At 41.0% G+C, this 18,139-nt stretch overlaps 1 protein-coding gene across 1 annotated transcript in view; it reads left to right on the top strand.

The window, feature by feature from the left end:
- The window catches only part of MYO1E (myosin IE), a 190,527-nt gene that overhangs the window by 108,591 nt on the left and 63,797 nt on the right, over nucleotides 1-18,139 (top strand). Inside the window, exons 6-12 of the mRNA XM_019732308.3 lie at nucleotides 1,013-1,102; nucleotides 4,866-4,997; nucleotides 7,490-7,624; nucleotides 9,028-9,160; nucleotides 14,085-14,281; nucleotides 17,330-17,410; nucleotides 17,716-17,802. Of these exons, the coding sequence (XP_019587867.1) occupies nucleotides 1,013-1,102; nucleotides 4,866-4,997; nucleotides 7,490-7,624; nucleotides 9,028-9,160; nucleotides 14,085-14,281; nucleotides 17,330-17,410; nucleotides 17,716-17,802 (855 nt within the window). The remainder of the gene's footprint in view (nucleotides 1-1,012; nucleotides 1,103-4,865; nucleotides 4,998-7,489; nucleotides 7,625-9,027; nucleotides 9,161-14,084; nucleotides 14,282-17,329; nucleotides 17,411-17,715; nucleotides 17,803-18,139) is intronic.

The raw sequence follows: 18,139 nt of genomic DNA, 5'->3' as shown, positions 1-18,139 counted from the left end.
AATTTAGTCCTAGTTGCTACAGACTGTTCCTTAGTGGCCAGGCAGTAGATGTTTAATGTTGAATTTTCCTGTTTTCCTATGAGAACAATGATACAGAGCTCTTGGCTTAAAATTAGTAGCTCACACCAAAGATTTGTTATTTGTAGAACATGTTTAACCACAGCATGTGAATAGTTAGAAGTACAAGGATTGACTCACTTGTTGAAACGACTTCCTTAGCATCAACTTCTATCTGTTGAGCTATATTGCCCATCGGTGTTTTGCACACTTTTCAGTCCGGCACAGAACTAAGGTGTCTGAAAACCAAATTCATCCTCTCTAGTAGGCCAGGAATTGTTCCATACAATCCAAGATTGGCCCTTGCTGCTCTAAATGTGGCTCCATGTTGGCAAAACGAACAGCACCAGGGAGCTGGTTAGAAATGCAGACTCCCGGGCACGTCCTCAGACCTACTGAATCCACACCTGCATTTTAACAAGATCCCCAGATGGTTCATGCATATTAAAGTTTGGGAAGCACAAGCCTATGTGTCCACAACCTTGTTTGAGGAGAGACTGTTTAATTTCCCTTAATTACCTGACACTTGCAGTGCAGAGAGTGGAGGTGGGAAGGAGAGAAGGGGGAGTGGTAGTAAAGATTCTGATCAGAACAGCAAGGAGATACCCCTTCGTGCTTCACTTTCCTTCCTGCTGGCATTCCTGGCACACCAGGGAGTGCAGTCTACAGCTGCAGCATCCAGTGTGGAAACCCAGTCTGGGTGGTAGATGGTTATTGATGGCACCCTGGCTCTAGGGAATCCTGTATTAAGTCAAGGGCCTTGGAAGACACGAATACACAAACAGGTTAAGTCCTGTAGAGAGGAAAGAATAAATCTTCCAGAAATCCCAGGGACATAGATTTGACGCCTTTCACCTTCCCGCATCCAGAACCTGGATCCTTAGGGAAAGTTTGGCTTTCCCCCCTGTGGTAGGCGTTTGCACCTTCCTAACCTCTGGTCTGTTTGTTGTGACAGCACGTCAAGGACATTATCCTGCAGTCCAACCCACTGCTTGAGGCCTTTGGGAACGCCAAGACTGTCCGTAACAACAACTCTAGCCGATTTGTAAGTCTCTCCTATTTCAGAAAATGTCACCTGATTGATGCTGTTGATATTCCTGGTTTAAGTCCGGTAGCCCCAAGGAAATGGGAGATTTGCACATATTATCAGGAGGCTGCCTTTTCGATCTTTCCTTCATGTTCTCTAGCGGTGTGCATTCAGGCTTCCATTTGCCCTTTGACTAAGTTATTTTTGAGCCCTAGGATATAAATCAGATAGTTTTTGAAAACAGTTCTCATCTTGAGTTGCCTTACTAAGGAAAATAAAAATGGATAAAAGTGTCAGCTTTGGTGCTAGAGGAGTTTGCTTGGTGCCCTGGAGAAAATCCTTCTTTCCCAGACATGGACATGAGTAGACTAGATCGCAGGCCTTCTGCTCTGCTTTTGCTTCACAGAGCTGGGTCTGTGGACACTGAAAGGAGCAGACACTTTCATCTGGCTCCTTGGAGAGAGCCTTCCTCCTCTTTGTCAGCCAGAGTGAGCCCACTGCCTCCCCTACCCCGCATAGCTTAGCGCATTTGTTTTATGTATATTCATGTAACATGATGACACCCAAAAGTGATTGGACTTAACCTGACAGATTGCCTCCTAATTGGCCCGTTTACCTAAGGTTAGCTGAATGTACTATCATGAATTCCTATGAAAACATTTTTCTGTCTGCGTGTCTCCTGAGAATTAGAAGGCTGGCAAAGATGAAAATGAATATATTCCCCTTGACAAATTCCACATTTACAAAGAAATGAATATTTGCCAAGTAGCTTTGATTTATGCAGATTTTGCATCTTATCTCATAGATTATGTCTGGCGGTAAAGAATTCAAGGAGCCATCTGTGAGGCTGATTCTGGACCATTTTAAAATAAATAAGTGGGAATTTTGGAGAAAAACGATTTTTTTTTCACCCTTCTATTTTGGAAGATAGCTTCTATTTCCAAGGGAATTCTTACTAAGTTCTCATGCAGTAATTAAGTTCCCTGGTGAGCCAAATCTGTTAGAATTGCCCTCACTTTCCTTGCTGTTCAATATTATTCAAACTACTCTTTCGTTGATATCTCCTATTTCCCTGCTCAATGCCAGGGGTGTGTTATCTTGAATAAGTTCCTAAGTAATGAAATAGGAAAGAAGCTGTGAATGATTTTCCCCTTGACCTTTTTTCCCCCAGTTGTCGATCTCAATCTGCCTTGTAAAAATGCACTTGACCAAATTTAACTCTATTGCTACTCATCCCCACTCTTTTGCCTTCCTTAGAGAACAGAAAAATAATTAAATCAATTATTTCTCTGCACTTTTTCCAATATAAATTATTCTTGGACAAGGAGGATACATCCTCCTTGCAAAACAAAACAAAAATACCCAGCAATTATTTTTCTGATTAGAAAATGTCCTACAGCCCTGCTGGAAAGATGGGAAAGAGTATGGAGGAGTAATTCACACACACAGAGTAATGTCTGATGGGCATCAAAAGATGTTCTCAATAATAAGGAGAGAAATGTAAATTAAAACCATATATCATTTTCTATCCCTCAGGTGGGCAAACATTAAGGAGATTGATAATACCAGAGAAAAGACACTATTGTTTGAATACAGACACATTTCCCCTGGAGAGCAATTTAGCCATCTTTATCAAAATTTAAAATGCTCATTTCTTTGACCCAACATGATTTTTAGGGTATAATATCTGAGTTAATGAAGAGTTATTTAAAAACATACCCATAATATACTGTTGAATTAAAAAAAAACACCAGGTTGCAAAACAATATTTGCAATATGGTCTCATTTTTATTTTTAAAGGCACATTGTATAAACCATAATTAAGGTATCTATAAATCAGAGTTTGACTATATCATTTTAGTGATTAGTAGGAGATGGAAATGATATCAGGATGGGATTATGGGTAATTTTACTTTGAAAAATGGACATATAATATGAACAATAAAAATTCGTGTTTCCACTTATAAATCTTTTCAAGTTTTAAGAACTGTATTATAAAGTAGTTCAAGCACTAAAAATTGTACAGTGAACACCTGTGTACTTAGAACCTAGCTTAAGAATTAAACATTACCAAGAGTTGAAGTTTCTTACCTTTTAATTTTGAAAATACAACATCCTCTCTTTAAACAAGTTCCTCTTCTCCCCAGGCTGATCTATAACAAAACTACACTTTTTGAGCTCTCATTAGAAGTTTTAACTTTTATATAACAACTTTGAATGGTGTATAAGCACTTCTGTTACATCAGAGCAGTGGTTCTCAACCTTGGCCGCATATGAAAATCACACAGGATTTTTAAAACTGCTCAGGTCTGGGAGTCCCCAGAGACTGATTTACTTGTCTGGGGTAGCACTGGACATTGGCCTTTCTTAAAGGCTCCTCACGTCTTTCTAACAGGTGGCCAAGGTTTTGAACCACTTCTAGAAGGACTTGAGAGTTTGCCATTTACAGCATCTGCCCAACCTGAATATGATGTCCTGTTTGGTTTCATTCCCACCGTCCCCCACTTGATAGGGAATGGTGAGGGGTGGATACATGGATGAACACTGAATGATTCCTTTCCAAACATGCTAAAAGGAAAAGATGGTGCAGAATGGCCACAGTAGGAAGCACACGGTCTCTTGCTCAGCAAGCTTTTCTCAGGAACCACTGTAATTCAGGATAACAGGGGTTTGTGGTCCTTCTCTAGGACTGGTGCTTCTGAGTGCTTGTTTGGGGGTTTATTTTGGGGACTTGTGGGGAGGAGTCATCAGATGAAGACAATTAGGCCATTAGAGGGTGGCCTTCTTTTGCAGCCTTTCTGATACTGGAAATCGGCAAGTAACTTAACAGGAACAAGCCAAGTTCTGGGTGCTGTAGGCAACAGGGAAAACACACAGTGTGCTTTTCTGTCCTTAATGAGTTTATGCTTTTAGTCACAGACTTGTGGCCTGGCAGGATTCAGCCCTGAGATGGGTGGAATTCATAGCATCCACACTTTTACAGTACTCCATGTGAATGCAGTTAGACTGAGCGTGCTCTCCAGTTGGATCCAAGGCTACACCACTCCCTAACGCCCCCATTTTCATCTTTTCCTTCATTTACATTTACCCCTCTGGACCTTTCTGAGGACTGGAGAGAAGCTAGAGTCTAATGAGAGAAAAAATATATCATTTACTTAATCTGGGCACCTTTTCCAGCTAAATTCCAATGTTTTATTCTCCCTCATTCCCTATTAGCAGTAATTTGAAAGGAACTATTAACAACAGCAGTAACAAAAATCTCTACATCCACAACTAGCTGGAAGAAACTTTATTTATAACCAAGTGGGGTTTTTTATGTTTATAACAATTTTAGATGGTCCAGAGGTAAAATGGATTGCTTTTGCTCAAAGCTGATAAAATAAATCTTCCAGAGGGAAAATTCACTTCCTCTAAAAGAGGATGATAGGGTTCACTCTCAGATAAAAGGGACCATGTGATTTTTCTGTCCCATTCTTTACAGCTTCTGGCTTAGTAGGCAAGCACCTACTGGCGGGAAATGGGCAAGGACTGTAACATGTCCTTATTTAGTTGGGCTAGAATGATAGATTTTCTCTCTCAATACAGAACTGTGTGACTGGACAAAAACCCAGGTTATTGTCTGATAGGAAAAAGTGGGGAAGTCTAGACCAGAACAGGGAATAATTCAGAATGTGTCTATTATTAATGAATTTCCTTGAATTATATGCTGTATCAAAAGCCTGTTTGGAACATCATGTTTTTGTTCACTAACCATTGAAGGAAATCCCTAACTTTCTTGCAGGGAAAATACTTTGAAATCCAGTTCAGTCCAGGTGGGGAACCAGATGGTGGAAAGATCTCCAACTTCCTTCTGGAAAAATCTAGGGTGGTGATGAGGAACCCTGGCGAGCGAAGTTTTCACATATTTTACCAGGTTTCTCTTTATATTTTTTCTTTACTACTTCCATATTCCTTCTCCACATTTGTTTGTTTATTTATTTTTCTCTCAGCCCTCAGATTTAGACAATCTAGTCTGACAAGCCAAGGAGTGTTTATGTGTAGTATGTGTCAGTCTGGGCAAAGGAATTGTGAGAATGCCCCTAACTGCAAAGGAGAATAAAGTCTAGTTGGGGTGAGAAGACAAACATTTCCAAAAGTTAAATAAAACCTCAGCCAGTTTGCAATGGCAGAAGTCTCTAAAAGGTGAATTGTAGGATGAAAGACTTGAAATAGGCTATGGATCTTTAATGCCAGGTCAGAAAGTTTTGACTTAGACACTCAGAGGCCATGGAAAGTCTGGGGCTAGAACGGTACAGGATGCTTTTACATTGTGTTCCAGGCTTCAGTAATCATCTGATTCAACTATATTTTAAAATTTTTTAAAGTATTTAAAAAATACAATGGTACCATAAACTATTTATGTATGAGTTTATGTATTAGTATTTCATATACTAATAGGGATCCACATTAGATTTTCTTTGAAGAAAGGCCTGTGACTATTTTTTGTTTTATTTTTGTTTTGTTATACTTTGAAGATCACTGGATTAGAAGAGAGTTAAACTGTGTTGGTAGCTCCCATTCAGTCTTTTGAATTACATAGGTATCTTAGATGATGGTATCCGTTGGTTGAAAGAATACATAAATGACCCAAGCTTTTGTGAAGTCAGTAATGCTTTTAATTGTATTAATCAAAACAACATGTATAGATGATTGAAAAATAAATTTGTGTATAACACACATAGTATATTATTTACTAAGCACTAGAGAGAAGTTCATAATTGTTTCCAGGACCCCTTTCAATAAATGCCAGCCCCACCCATTTCCAGAAGTCCTCGGCGCACAGGTTGGAGATCACCAGACTAAGGGCTGCAGAGTGATGAATTTAGGAGAAGATGGACTTAAAGATTCGGACATAAAAGTAACAGTTGAAGCTGTGAAATAGATGAGACTCCTGTGGGAGTGAACGTGGAGAGAAAAATCATGTCTGTACAGGACTGGGGACCTGGGGGCTGTCTGTAGATTGGGGAGGCACTGAGGAACCTGGGACTTATTCAGGGAAGGAAAGCCAGGATCCTGCAGTGTCACCAAAGCCAGGGGAAGCTCAGGGGGAGGAGCCGCAGATCCATGCTCAGAACTCTTGGGGGTTAGTGATGGGGCAGGAGTCTGAAGACCAAGAAAGGGCTGTTAGATTAGCCCCTGAAAGTAGCCATGAGAGTCATTTCATCATAATGGTGAGGGGAGGAGAAGCCAGAGTGCAGGTGGTTAAGTCGTGATGAGAAGTAGATTCTATGGCTTGAAGAAGTTCACTGAGTCAAGGAAAAGCTTCTAAAGAAGGCAAAGAGCACATGTGTTTATAAATAGAAGAGAGTTAGAGAAGGGGTGGGGGTTGAAGATGCAAGTGTGTGGAGCTACACAGTGTGGGTGGAGAGAAGATTGAGAAAGAGGTGAGGGAAGTTCTTTCTCAGACCAAAACAAAGGAAGAAAATAGGAAGAGGGTGATACAAAAAGATTTTGAAGAGACTATGAGGAAAACTAAGGGAACCTGATGTCATGGGACGACCTAGAACTTCTCCGTAATGGAGATGAGGTTCCCCATTTGGTGGATGCGGAGCTGAGATGACATGAGGAACTTGACCACAATGGAGAACCGTGGATAGGAGCTCTCTCTATTTTCCTAAATCCCATTGGGTTGGAGCCAGGAGCTGGCTTGCGTGGGCTGTGTGCATCTCTTCCCACCTCTTCGTTCAGTGACATTTTCTTGATAGTCGGAGTATTTACAGGTAGGAGTATTTACAGCGTGAAAACCAGCAAATACTACAAACCCATCCCTCCCCCAAGAGTTGATTGTTAAGCATTTCCAGCACACCAGTGGTGGGAGCCCATTAAGTGGTCTTGCTCAGACCTAAAGCAAATATCAGAGATGGAACAAAAAGCCAGGGACAGTCAGTTGATTAGGAGGTTTCAGAATGCCAGAGTGTGGGACCTGAGGCAGTTTTCATATGCACCCTTCAGTGAGAAGCAGGGGGGGTGGGCAGCTGCACTTTAAAAAGCCACACGCAAGTTGAGCAGGAATGAAGTGGTTACAGTCTGCTTGCTTTCCACTCTCCAGAGGGATCTCACCACTGAAGCCCTGCAGTTTCCTTTACTGGACAAGGGAAACTGCTCAGCTCTTACAAGGTCTGATCAGAGTTAAGTACCAGAATTTGCAGAGATGACTTGGGGCTACTACAAGTAGAGCAGAAATTCTGAAGCCCCTTCATATTTTGGAGATGAGGATCACCGATGACCACCAATCATTTTAGAAAGCAAGGACAGGAAGTTCCGTTGCCTGGGCTCGGGGATGGTGGCAGAAGGCACCATGAGGTGGCTTTGGGTACTTTGAGGGCCACATCACACACACACACGCCCTGCTTTCTCTTGTTGCAGCTCATCGAGGGCGCCTCTGCAGAGCAGAAGCACAGCCTTGGCATCACCAGCATGGACTATTATTACTACCTTTGCCTGTCTGGGTCCTACAAGGTAGATGACATCGACGACAGACGGGAGTTTCAGGAAACTCTGGTAAGTGCTGGCACAGCGCAGGGGTGGGGGGGGACACTACGGGATCTGCTCTCCAGACGGGGTGTGGCCTCTGGTAGGAAAGGCAGTAGCGGTTAGCGGAACCAAGAGCAGCATTGAAATCTCCACCTCCTCAAACATGGTTACGCCCTCTTAAACAGCCACCTGCCCCATTGCCTGAGGACCACTTAATGATGTGAGATGAGTAAAAAAAGGTGAATTCATCATTCTCCCCCTGCAGGAGTTCTGGTTAACAGGTTAGAAACTGTCGTGGGTAATACATTTACCATACCTATTGGCTGACAGCTTGTACAGTTGTTGAGCTGTCTCTTCAAAAAGGAGAAATGAAGAGCGCTCTGATGATCTTAATCAGATTTAGAAATTTTAGAACACCTTCAGTCTTTTCTCCCACCCACTTTCTTGTCACCTCTGTGCTGTACAGATCAGAGCGCCATCCTTTCTCCATGCTCTTAACTTTGTGCGTGTGTTATAGCACAGAGTGTGAGCCCAGGTAGATTATTGCCGGGTACCATCCTCAGGGAAACAATAAGTCAATCAAGAACTTTCTGGAGGTGGGCTGATTTAGCCTCCAAGAAATGCATCTCCGCTGCCCTTTGAGTCAGCTACCATTCAGGCCCAACTTCTACCCAGATCAGAACCAAGGGGGAGATTCTGAATGGGCATTTGGAGGTGCAGTTTGAAGGAAGCTGACATTTGTTCTTGAAAGGGGCAGGATGTTCAGACAGACTGTGTCCTGAATGCCAGGGAAAAGGGCATCAAGAGGCCACATGGCCCCCAAGGAAACAATGAGAAGATGCCTGCACTGGCCCTAGAGTATAGTTGTTGTAGGATACAGATATCAAAGCTGCCTTTATGGAATTTAATGGACCTCAGAAACAAGACTTTTCTAATGATGCTTTTATTTGATTTCCTGGAGCTTTTTAATCAAGGTCTTTTTGCAAGTACAATCTATTCTCACTCCTCCCAATGAAGGGAAGGACGTCTGAGTCTATTTGGAGTAGCTGGGCATAGGCACCTTTGGCCTTAGAGGGAGAAGGGTGGCACCACAAGCACACCAAGGGACGAAGAGAGGCTTGGTGGCTTTGTGTACAGCTGCTGCTCCATCTGAGTGTCTCTCCGTCTGGAGCTCTCTTGCCCTTATTCCTGGACAATTGCATGCCCTATTTAAGGACAGAACTGTCATCCCAGCACAAAGTTGAGACTTGAGAAGACTCTCAAGTGTGCGTGTGCATTGGTGGGTGCTAATGTCTTATAGGGGTTTCCAGCTGCCATCGCAAGCTAAGCCACATATAAGTGTGCAGAGTCATCTAAGCTTGGGCTTCTTTATTACGTGCTTTTAAAGCTGGTGACCAGCGTGTGTGGGCAATTTCTCCTTTCTCTTCCAGCATGCGATGAATGTCATTGGGATCTTCGCGGAGGAGCAGACGCTGGTGCTGCAGATAGTGGCAGGAGTCCTCCACCTCGGAAATATCAGCTTCAAAGAAGTCGGCAATTACGCAGCAGTGGAGAGTGAAGAGTGTGAGTGGCTTTGGCCCCCAGCAGTTGAAGGAGGGGAAACAATTGTTTAGCTCCATCAGAAGCAACCCACCTCTTTCCTTTGCTTAGATCTCAATCAGGGTATTTTGGGAAGAGATGAGAAGTCTTATGCGTCCTGCTGTGGCAGAACAAAAGGGCCTGTGAGAGTCCAGGCCCTCCTCCCCACATCCCACATTAATTATACCAAGTTACATACATAGACCATTAATGAATTTGTTTCAATTTATCATTAACCTTGGGGAAGTCTGACAGAATTTCACATCTAGGTTTAAAAGTAAAGTGATACTTTAATGCAGATTAGTCATAAGTAAATAACTCAAAAGATTTGTCTCCTAATAAAAATCTTTTCCATACCTGATCTTTAGGGGTCTATGTTCCCCTAAAGGTCCTGAAGAGCCAGTGCTAGGAGATATATAAATATGGGAAGCTCACAGATTGAGTTTGTCCCATGGGTTGAATTAGATTGGATTTCTGAAAACAGAAAATAAAAAAAGAAACAAGACATTAACTATTGTGTTGATATTGCTAATGACAGCCTTTATTGGATACTTATGCAGTAGTGAGAGCCTGAAGACCTGAATGGTCATTTTTAGTCTTTGAGAAAAAAATCAGGTCCTTCCTGCAGAGACATTATTGGTTATGTGTGGTATAATCTACCAGCATCACCATGGCCTGAGACTGTAGCCTCCTAGGCATCAGATGACTTTCCCGGCTGCTTTCAGAACCCACACATCCTCTAACCACCCAGGAAGACATTTCTCCCTTTCTCAGCATTCTTCAAGAATGATAAATTTAGATGCTTAGTAATAAATAGTATCCCACTCATTGCTGACAATGCAGTGAGGCAATTTCCATTCCAAATAAGGTTCTTTTTTATATTTTTGTTTTCTTTTGTGATAAAAGAGGGAAGTTCTGCTAGCTTCTGATGACTGTCTGATAAAGAGCAAGATAAATTATGTTTACCAGGGAAAGGAGTAGGGTGGAAAACAATAAATAGACAGGGTGTCCATAGAGTCTAAAAACATGACTTAACAATAATAATAACTGTTTCTAGACGTTGTAGGCATTACCCGTCACATTTAACAAATGCACCTGTGTGTCCACAAGGGTCATTACCACCTGGCCTTTTAACATTGATAGTTTGGGTTTCTTGGTGGTTTCTCTGGAAGTAGATTGGATTTCTCTTGCCTTTTTAGATAGTCCAATCTTTTATTGCCTCTTTATGCTTGAGAACAAAGTTATGACTCTGACACAGCAAGCATTTCCCCATATACTTGAGCCAAGAAGTGGTTCATTGCACATTTATGTCCGGAGGAAGTAGCCTCCTCAGCCAGCTGGGGGAGGCCCAGGATTGGCAAGTGCCTGTGAAATTCCCTGATTGGAGGTGACGGAGTGACGGAAATCAGGAAAGGCTGTGCTTGAAACCAAAGAGTTCTAACAAGGAAATGTGTCCTCCTTTCTGTAATTTGTTTTCTGTTCAGTTGGTACTACCTTAGCATGGTTCAGGTGGGTACTCTGTCAGAGTTCTCTCAGCTACCCCTTTGCTAGTCACCTTCTTCCCCTCCCCAGAGGGAACCGAGCTTTCCAGTCTCTTGTATTCCTTTCAGGGACTATGTGTTCCAGAGCAACTGCACACATACACCCACTCTTTTTTTCTCACATTTTGTATTAATGGGAGCATATAATATAATCTACAGTTGCTTTTTCACTTGACATTATATCATAAAGATGATTCTATATCAATTCACTAAGGAGCTTCATCTTTACTATAACAGCGTAGCATTCCACAGCTTGGCTATATTTTAATCTATTGAACCAATCATCTATTGAGGGACATCAAGATAGTCTTGGATCTTCTGCTATTACAATACTGAATGAACACTACTAAAATGAATAACGTGGTTTGTGTTGTCTTCCTCATAGTTGAGTATACCTGTGGAATAAATTTGTAGAGGGAAGTGCTAGCCCATGTTTGTATAATAGAAGAAAGCAAACTTTCTCTAGCTGTTGCAGGAAAAAAATGATAAGATTCCCATCACAAATGGCCTACTGAAGCCACTAATAACAAATATTGTTGTTACCTGATCCTAGACTAAGGGATCTATAGAATTTCCTGAGTCAAACCTTTACATTGCTGAGAAGTCAAACAATCCTCAACTTGGGCACATGTGTACCTATCGTTAAATGGCGTTTTGGAAACAAATCTTGCTCAAAAGGTATTAAATAAAAATTAACCTAAGAATTTTGTTGAAGGGAAAAAAAATACCACATAAATAACAATGAGGCGTACAGATGACAATGCCCTTACTTTGCCCCATTATTAATGGATTACAAAGTCCAGAACCTCAACACGAAAGACAAGGAAACCACATTTACCTTGCCATTTTTAAAAAATTTGTGAAATGGAATTTTGTTTTGCTATATCTTTTTGGTTTCCCTATCATCTCTACACTTCAAATGTAAACAAACAAAAAAAATTGAACCCGCCTTTGCTTACTCTTTAATGCAGTAATAGAAATCTATCTTTATTATCAAAATGTGCCGAAACATTATTTTGTAGCAGGTTCTTTGATAAGAGTTCTACACAACCCTGATGAACTATACCAGAGTTACATCAGCATTTTTACTCAACGTCTGCTCCATCCTCTCCCTGCCCACAGCCTCCACGCCTCCGTCCTGCCACTCTTACCCAGCCACACTCGCACACACGCTCATGGAAATTCACAGCCTGAAGGAAGTCAATATGAGCAGCCCTCTAATTTCAGCACCAGCACAGCCACTGAAGAAAGTACAAGGCCATAAAAGCGTATACTTTAAAAACATGGCATGGATTTTTTCCAAAACAAGTGCTAGATTTCCCCTCTAGACTTCTCAGCTGTTTCCCTAAACTTGTGGCCGAATTCCATGCCTTGTTTTTCGAGTGGCTGTGCTCCTTCACTGGTGCCCTCTTCTACAGAAGAGGTGCGAGACATGGAAGTGCAGCATGTTTCTTTTTCAGTCTGGTCTGTCTGTTTTGTCTCAAGGACCCACCGACGTAGCCCGTTTTGTTATATTTCTTTAGCTGTGGCTATAAAGATAATGACATAAACATTTTCACCAAATATTTGAAGCATGTTCCTATTTTAGCACAGTTAGGGACTTAGCAGAAGCCCATGTTTACCAAGCAGACAAATTGGGGCTATTTGTTGTATCAGACTATTCACTGTGTAATTACCGTAAACAGTGGGGGGGGCTTGGTGAATTTACTATAACCCATTGATAATGATATCCGCTGTATCAAGTGAGATATACATGTACCTGACTATTTGCCTGGTGATGGTGACAATAACCTACATTATAGCTTCCCCTTAGTGAACGTCTTACATATATGTCAGACACTTTGGTAAATGTCTCTTGATTCTCATAACAACCCTAATGTGTCCAGTCTGATTTATGGGCAGCTTATGCCTTTGCTCTGTGCAAAGGTAAGTTTCTGTTTAGTGGAAGACACATTCAGGTTTCTGAACATACGTGGTAACTTTAAAAGTAAACTAAAGGAAATGGCCATCGGCAAATTAGTGCATTTGATTTTGTTCACATGCCCTCTACTAGTCTCAGCATTTCTGTGGAACACTCACATAGATAATATATACCTTGTTCTTGCATTACCCTATTTGAAAAGGCATTTACTGACTTAATATCATTGGAAGGTATATGAGAAATGTCAGCCTGTTCATTCTAACACCATCTGTGAAATTCAGGATTCTCCTTTATTGGGAGACTTGTGATTTTTCGAGCATTATCATAAGGTCTTTAACAAAATCCTTTATCAGAGAATTTTGTTAAAGCTTTATGAAGAAAAAGAAGACTCATATCCCAGTTTCGAATTATGATTTGTGTTCATAATAAACTTTCATGAATACTGGGGAAAATCTGAACTTTGTTTTATGCCCAAGAATGGTGTCACTTATTCACATTAGAATGTTTTGAGCAGAACAAATCCGACATTTTCCTTCTTCACCCCAGCAAGTAATAATATCTTCCTGTTCTAAATTCCTCTGGGACTTTATTTCTATTTGTGTCACATACTCTGTTTCCCCGAAAATAAGAGCTAGCCAGACAATAAGCTTTAATGCATCTTTTGGAGCAAAAATTAATGTAAGACCTGGTATCATATCATATCATATCATATATCATCATATCGTATCATATCATACCCGGTCTTATTTTAGTATAAGGCCGGGTCTTATATTAATTTTTGCTCCAAAAGATGCATTAGAGCTGATTGTCCAGCTAGGTCCTATTTTCGGGGAAACATGGTATTTAGATTTTAGTAGGCTTCTTTATTTGGTAAACTACTTTTGCCCCCCTCTAGATTGTCTTCAAGATTTCTTATATATTTTGTGTCCTGTCCTCTCTCTTTAGTAACCCTACACATGTAACCATTCAAAAAAATACGTGATTAGTTGTAATTATTAGTTTGATGATACCAGGTGCTTCAAACTCTTTGGGAGTGATGCTATGAAAACACTGTACCAAAAAGGACGAAAACAATATTTGGAGCCAAAGAAATGTTTCTTGATTTAGTTCCTTCCAGCTGTCTTGCTGCAAGCTTGGAAGGATATCCATTTTAGGCAACCGGTGGTGAGCTCAGTGAGGGGGACTGGTTTGCCACCCTTCTTGGATCACTGATTTGTATTATTGGAAGACTCAGTCATCATAGGAATTGACTCATGCCATAGAACTATTGTGCAAAACAAAGTGGATGGATATGTGTGGGATTGCTGATAAGCAATGTTCACTAGAGGGCAGTTCTTGGGGGCTGAAGATGGTGGCGTGTGTGTGTGTGTGTGTGAGTGTCCATATGTTTGTGAGATGAGTTGTTAAAATTCTGAAAGACAATCATGTTTTATTTTGTTTTCTATAGTTTTGGCTTTTCCTGCATATCTCCTGGGGATAAACCAGGACCGGTTGAAAGAAAAGCTAACGAGCCGGCAGATGGATAGCAAGTGGGGAGGCAAGTCGGAGTCCATCCACGTGACCCTCAACGTGGAGCAGGCCTGTTACACCAGGGACGCGCTCGCCAAGGCCCTGCACTCCCGGGTCTTTGATTTCTTGGTAGATGTAAGTAAACACAGGTTGGCTTCATATTATAAGCTATGAAAAATAACACTGGTAAGGGTTTTGTGTTTAGGCTTTAGCTCATTCCTTATAACCATTACCTCACTCCTCCACGTTTTACCCTCTTCTCCTGGGATCATTGAATCCCATTTTTGCTTCAAGAATTGCCCACCAAGACGTTAATATGGTAACGGCTTCTCGTGGACAAAATATTTCATAAAGGCAGGACCGGAGACCAGGAAAAGAGGAGACCCATGGTCATGAGTCTTTCTTGACTTTTGGGCCTAAAGATTTAGGAATGTTGTATTTGTCATCTATGACTGTGTTACAAATTAGTCCAAAATGTAGTGGCTTAAAACCGTAAACATTTATTCTGTCACAGTTTCTGTGGGTCAAGTATTTGGAAGTGACTTAGCTTGGTGGCTCTGGTTCAGGTATGAGATTGTAGTCAAGATGCTGATTGGAGCTACAGGCATCCCAAGGTTTGATTCGAGTTGGAGGATCTAGTTCCAAGGGGACACACTCACATGGCTTTTGGCAGGACACCTCAGTTCCTTGCTACGTGGTCCTTTCTTTCGAGTTGCTTGAATATGCTCTCAACATGGCAATTGACTCCCCCCAGAGTGAGTGATCTAAGAGAGGGAGCAAGGGAGAAGCCACAGAGCTTTTAATGCCCTCATCTTGGCCTCAAATATTGCTGCTCTGCCATATTCTATTCATTAGAAGCAAGTCACCAAGTACAGCCCACACTTAAGAGGAGAGAAATTAGATTCCACCTTCTAAAGGGAAGAGTATCAAAGACATTTTGCACAGCCAGCCCCCCATATCTGCAGGTTCCGCATCCATGGATTCAAGCTACCGCAGGTAGATACTCAAAAAATACTCACAAAAATAATAAATGTTATATTGTTGCTGATATGTACTATATAGTTAGGCCTACAATAGTTCCCTCTGTACTAAACATGGACAGACTTCTTTTCCTTGTCATTATTCCCTAACTAGTACAGTATAATAACTATTTACATAGCATTTACATTATATTAGGTATTATAAATATATAATAGAGAGATGATTTAAAGTATATGAGAGGATGTGTGTAGGTTATATGTAGATACTATACCATTTTGCATAAGGGACTTGAGTAGCCATGAATTTTGGTGTCTGCAGGGAGTCCTAGAACACCAATCCTCCATGGATAGCAAAGGGACGACTGTATTTTAAAATTACCACAGATTTTTTTTATGATGGAATAGTCATATATATACTTCCATGCATATATGCATGTGTATACATATTTATATATGTGTACCACATATAGATCCTGAAAATTAGTCTTCCAGCAGTGCAGAACTGCCAGTGACAGTTTACGTTAATCACTGTAGCCTCTGAATGGAAGACTAATAATAGCAAACACTTAGACAGCACTTACTACTGTATGTGTCAGATACTGTTCTAAGTATTATAGAAAAACGTAACTCACTTAATTCTTACAACAACCCTGAGATTTAGATATTAATAGCTCCATTTTACAGATAAGCTAACTGAGGCACAGAAAGGTTAAGGAACTTACCCAAGGTCACCCTACTATTGTATTAAATAATAGACCTAGGAATTAAACCCAGGTAATGTGGCAGTGCTACAACTATTCTAATCAAGCTAGAAAGAACTCTAGGGAAACCCTAGTCAAGGGCAGTAGCACAGCAATTATATCCACAAAGTCTGTGTTTAATCTGGGCAACAACATCTGTAAGGCTTAATGAATGGGGGGTGTGGTTAGGGCAGAAGAGGGCAAGGCAGTGTAGCGTAATTATTCTGTGTACTTCTTGTGGCTATTTTAAGAGTTAGATTGTCTGGGGAGGTCAAAGTCATAGTAAACATTAGCCATGTTTTTAACTTGTCCAGAGCCCTCATTTCCCAGACAAGGAAATCTTAGGCCCGAGTGTTAGTGGCCATTGAGCAAGAGGGTCATGCAGAACTGGGACTAGACCCCACATCTCCTGTCTCTTTGTTCAGTTTCCCTTCCAGTGCTGGACTTCCCTACTTATTTCCTTCCTGTCTGCCCTCAGTCTTTTGTGTGGTACAGGGGGGGAGAGATGCCCCAGGTAAGTGATACTAATTAGAGGTGCCATTCACTGAGCCTGACTGTGTGCCAGGCACTGGGCTAAGTGCTGCAGTATGTCGTTACCCATTAGTTTGCACAAGATGATACGTCATTTTTATTTTGCCTGGAAAACAACTCTGGTACTTCAGGATTCCTCCAGGTCTTCGACACCTCCAGGAATTTCTCTCCTCTATTTTCCCTCCCCTGCAGTCCTCACTAACCCTGTCTAACTTCGAGCTGCCTTCCTGTCATGAACTCTAGTCTATTGAATTGTACGTCTTTCCTCACAGTGATCAAGAACACAGATTTAGGCAGCATACTACTTAAATTTAACCCCAGGCCCTCCCTCTTGCCCACTGCGATCTTAGGAATTATAATGTTATCACTGTCATTATGAGAATTAAGTGAAACAACACATGGAAGTCACTTAGCAAAGCCTGGCCCAGGTGAATGTTAAATACATGTAAGCTGCTTTTATTATCCTCACTTTAATAATAACTACTGGTCTGTAGTTGGCTCACCTTCTCTATAAACTCCTGGGAATAGGGATGTCTTTGTGACACCCCTGGCGTGTTGTGGTAGGTGATCATTAAATGATCACTGAATTGGGTTCTTTATGTGAAATAGGTTTTCCTTTATCCAAGATGACATTTTCTTCTGATTTTCAAGACTTCCTGAGAAAAACTAACTCTACTAGAATTTAATGGCTTTCATTATTAAGCCAACATTTTTTTTCCTACCATAGTAGTTTCTTGGGTACCTGGTGGTTTTCCAAAGTACTTGACATTGCACTGAGACTTTTTTTAAGCTGCAAGTTACCTGTCCTGTCCTCGCTTTCCAGCAGGCAGTAGTATTTGCTATGTACCATCTTGCTTCCTTTTCTCCCATTCTTGCCTATTTTTAATATGAAAGAAAAGGAGTTAATTGTCGTGTTGGTTACTTTCTCCTAGTCCATCAACAAAGCAATGGAGAAGGACCATGAAGAATACAACATCGGTGTCCTGGACATCTATGGCTTTGAAATATTCCAGGTAGGACCAATTTGAATAATTGGGGACTGGAGAGGGTGATGCATTTCATATGTCTTCAAGAAATAATTCTATGCAGTGAAGAAAACCTTCTACCACCCAATTTTTGCTTTTGTTGAGTTCTTCATGTACTTTTTCCAAATTAGTTTCTCCTAAATATAAACTATACAGCTTTTTACTGAAGCCTCAAACATTTCTGTTAAGCCTGTTCTCATTGAAACATCTCACGAAGTCACTCAAGAAATGAGTTCAAAATGACTTTGCATAAACAATTAATGCAAATAACTTTTTCTTTCTTTTTTCCCCAGAAAAATGGCTTTGAACAGTTTTGTATCAATTTTGTTAATGAAAAATTACAGCAGATTTTTATTGAACTGACATTAAAGGCAGAACAGGTAAGCGGTCCCTCTTCCTTTATCTTGTTCTACTCCTAATTTGTTTTGTTTTAATGGATATGGATTTCTCTCTTTCGGTAATAGATTCAAATTTTAGTCTTGTCTTAGGAAATGTGCTAAATAGATAGAGTCAGGCAGAAAAAGCATATGCCATTATGACATTTTAGTCTGTGAAATATAAACACCATCTGCTACATTTTCTTTCTCCTTCAAGCACGTGGTGCTGTGAAGTTGGACTTAGGACTGGCTGCTTTTACTACTCTCTGACTCATTGACCAAGTGGAAAATGGAAACCTAGTTCCAATCCCAGTTGTCTATGGCATATGCTATGTTTCAA

The sequence above is a fragment of the Rhinolophus sinicus genome, chromosome 3, assembly GCF_057876585.1.
Source record: "Rhinolophus sinicus isolate RSI-liver-muscle chromosome 3, RSI-T2T, whole genome shotgun sequence".
In the NCBI taxonomy this organism is placed as follows: domain Eukaryota; kingdom Metazoa; phylum Chordata; class Mammalia; order Chiroptera; family Rhinolophidae; genus Rhinolophus; species Rhinolophus sinicus.
Note: the sequence above shows the minus strand (reverse complement) of the source record. Positions and strands in the feature narration are given on the sequence as shown.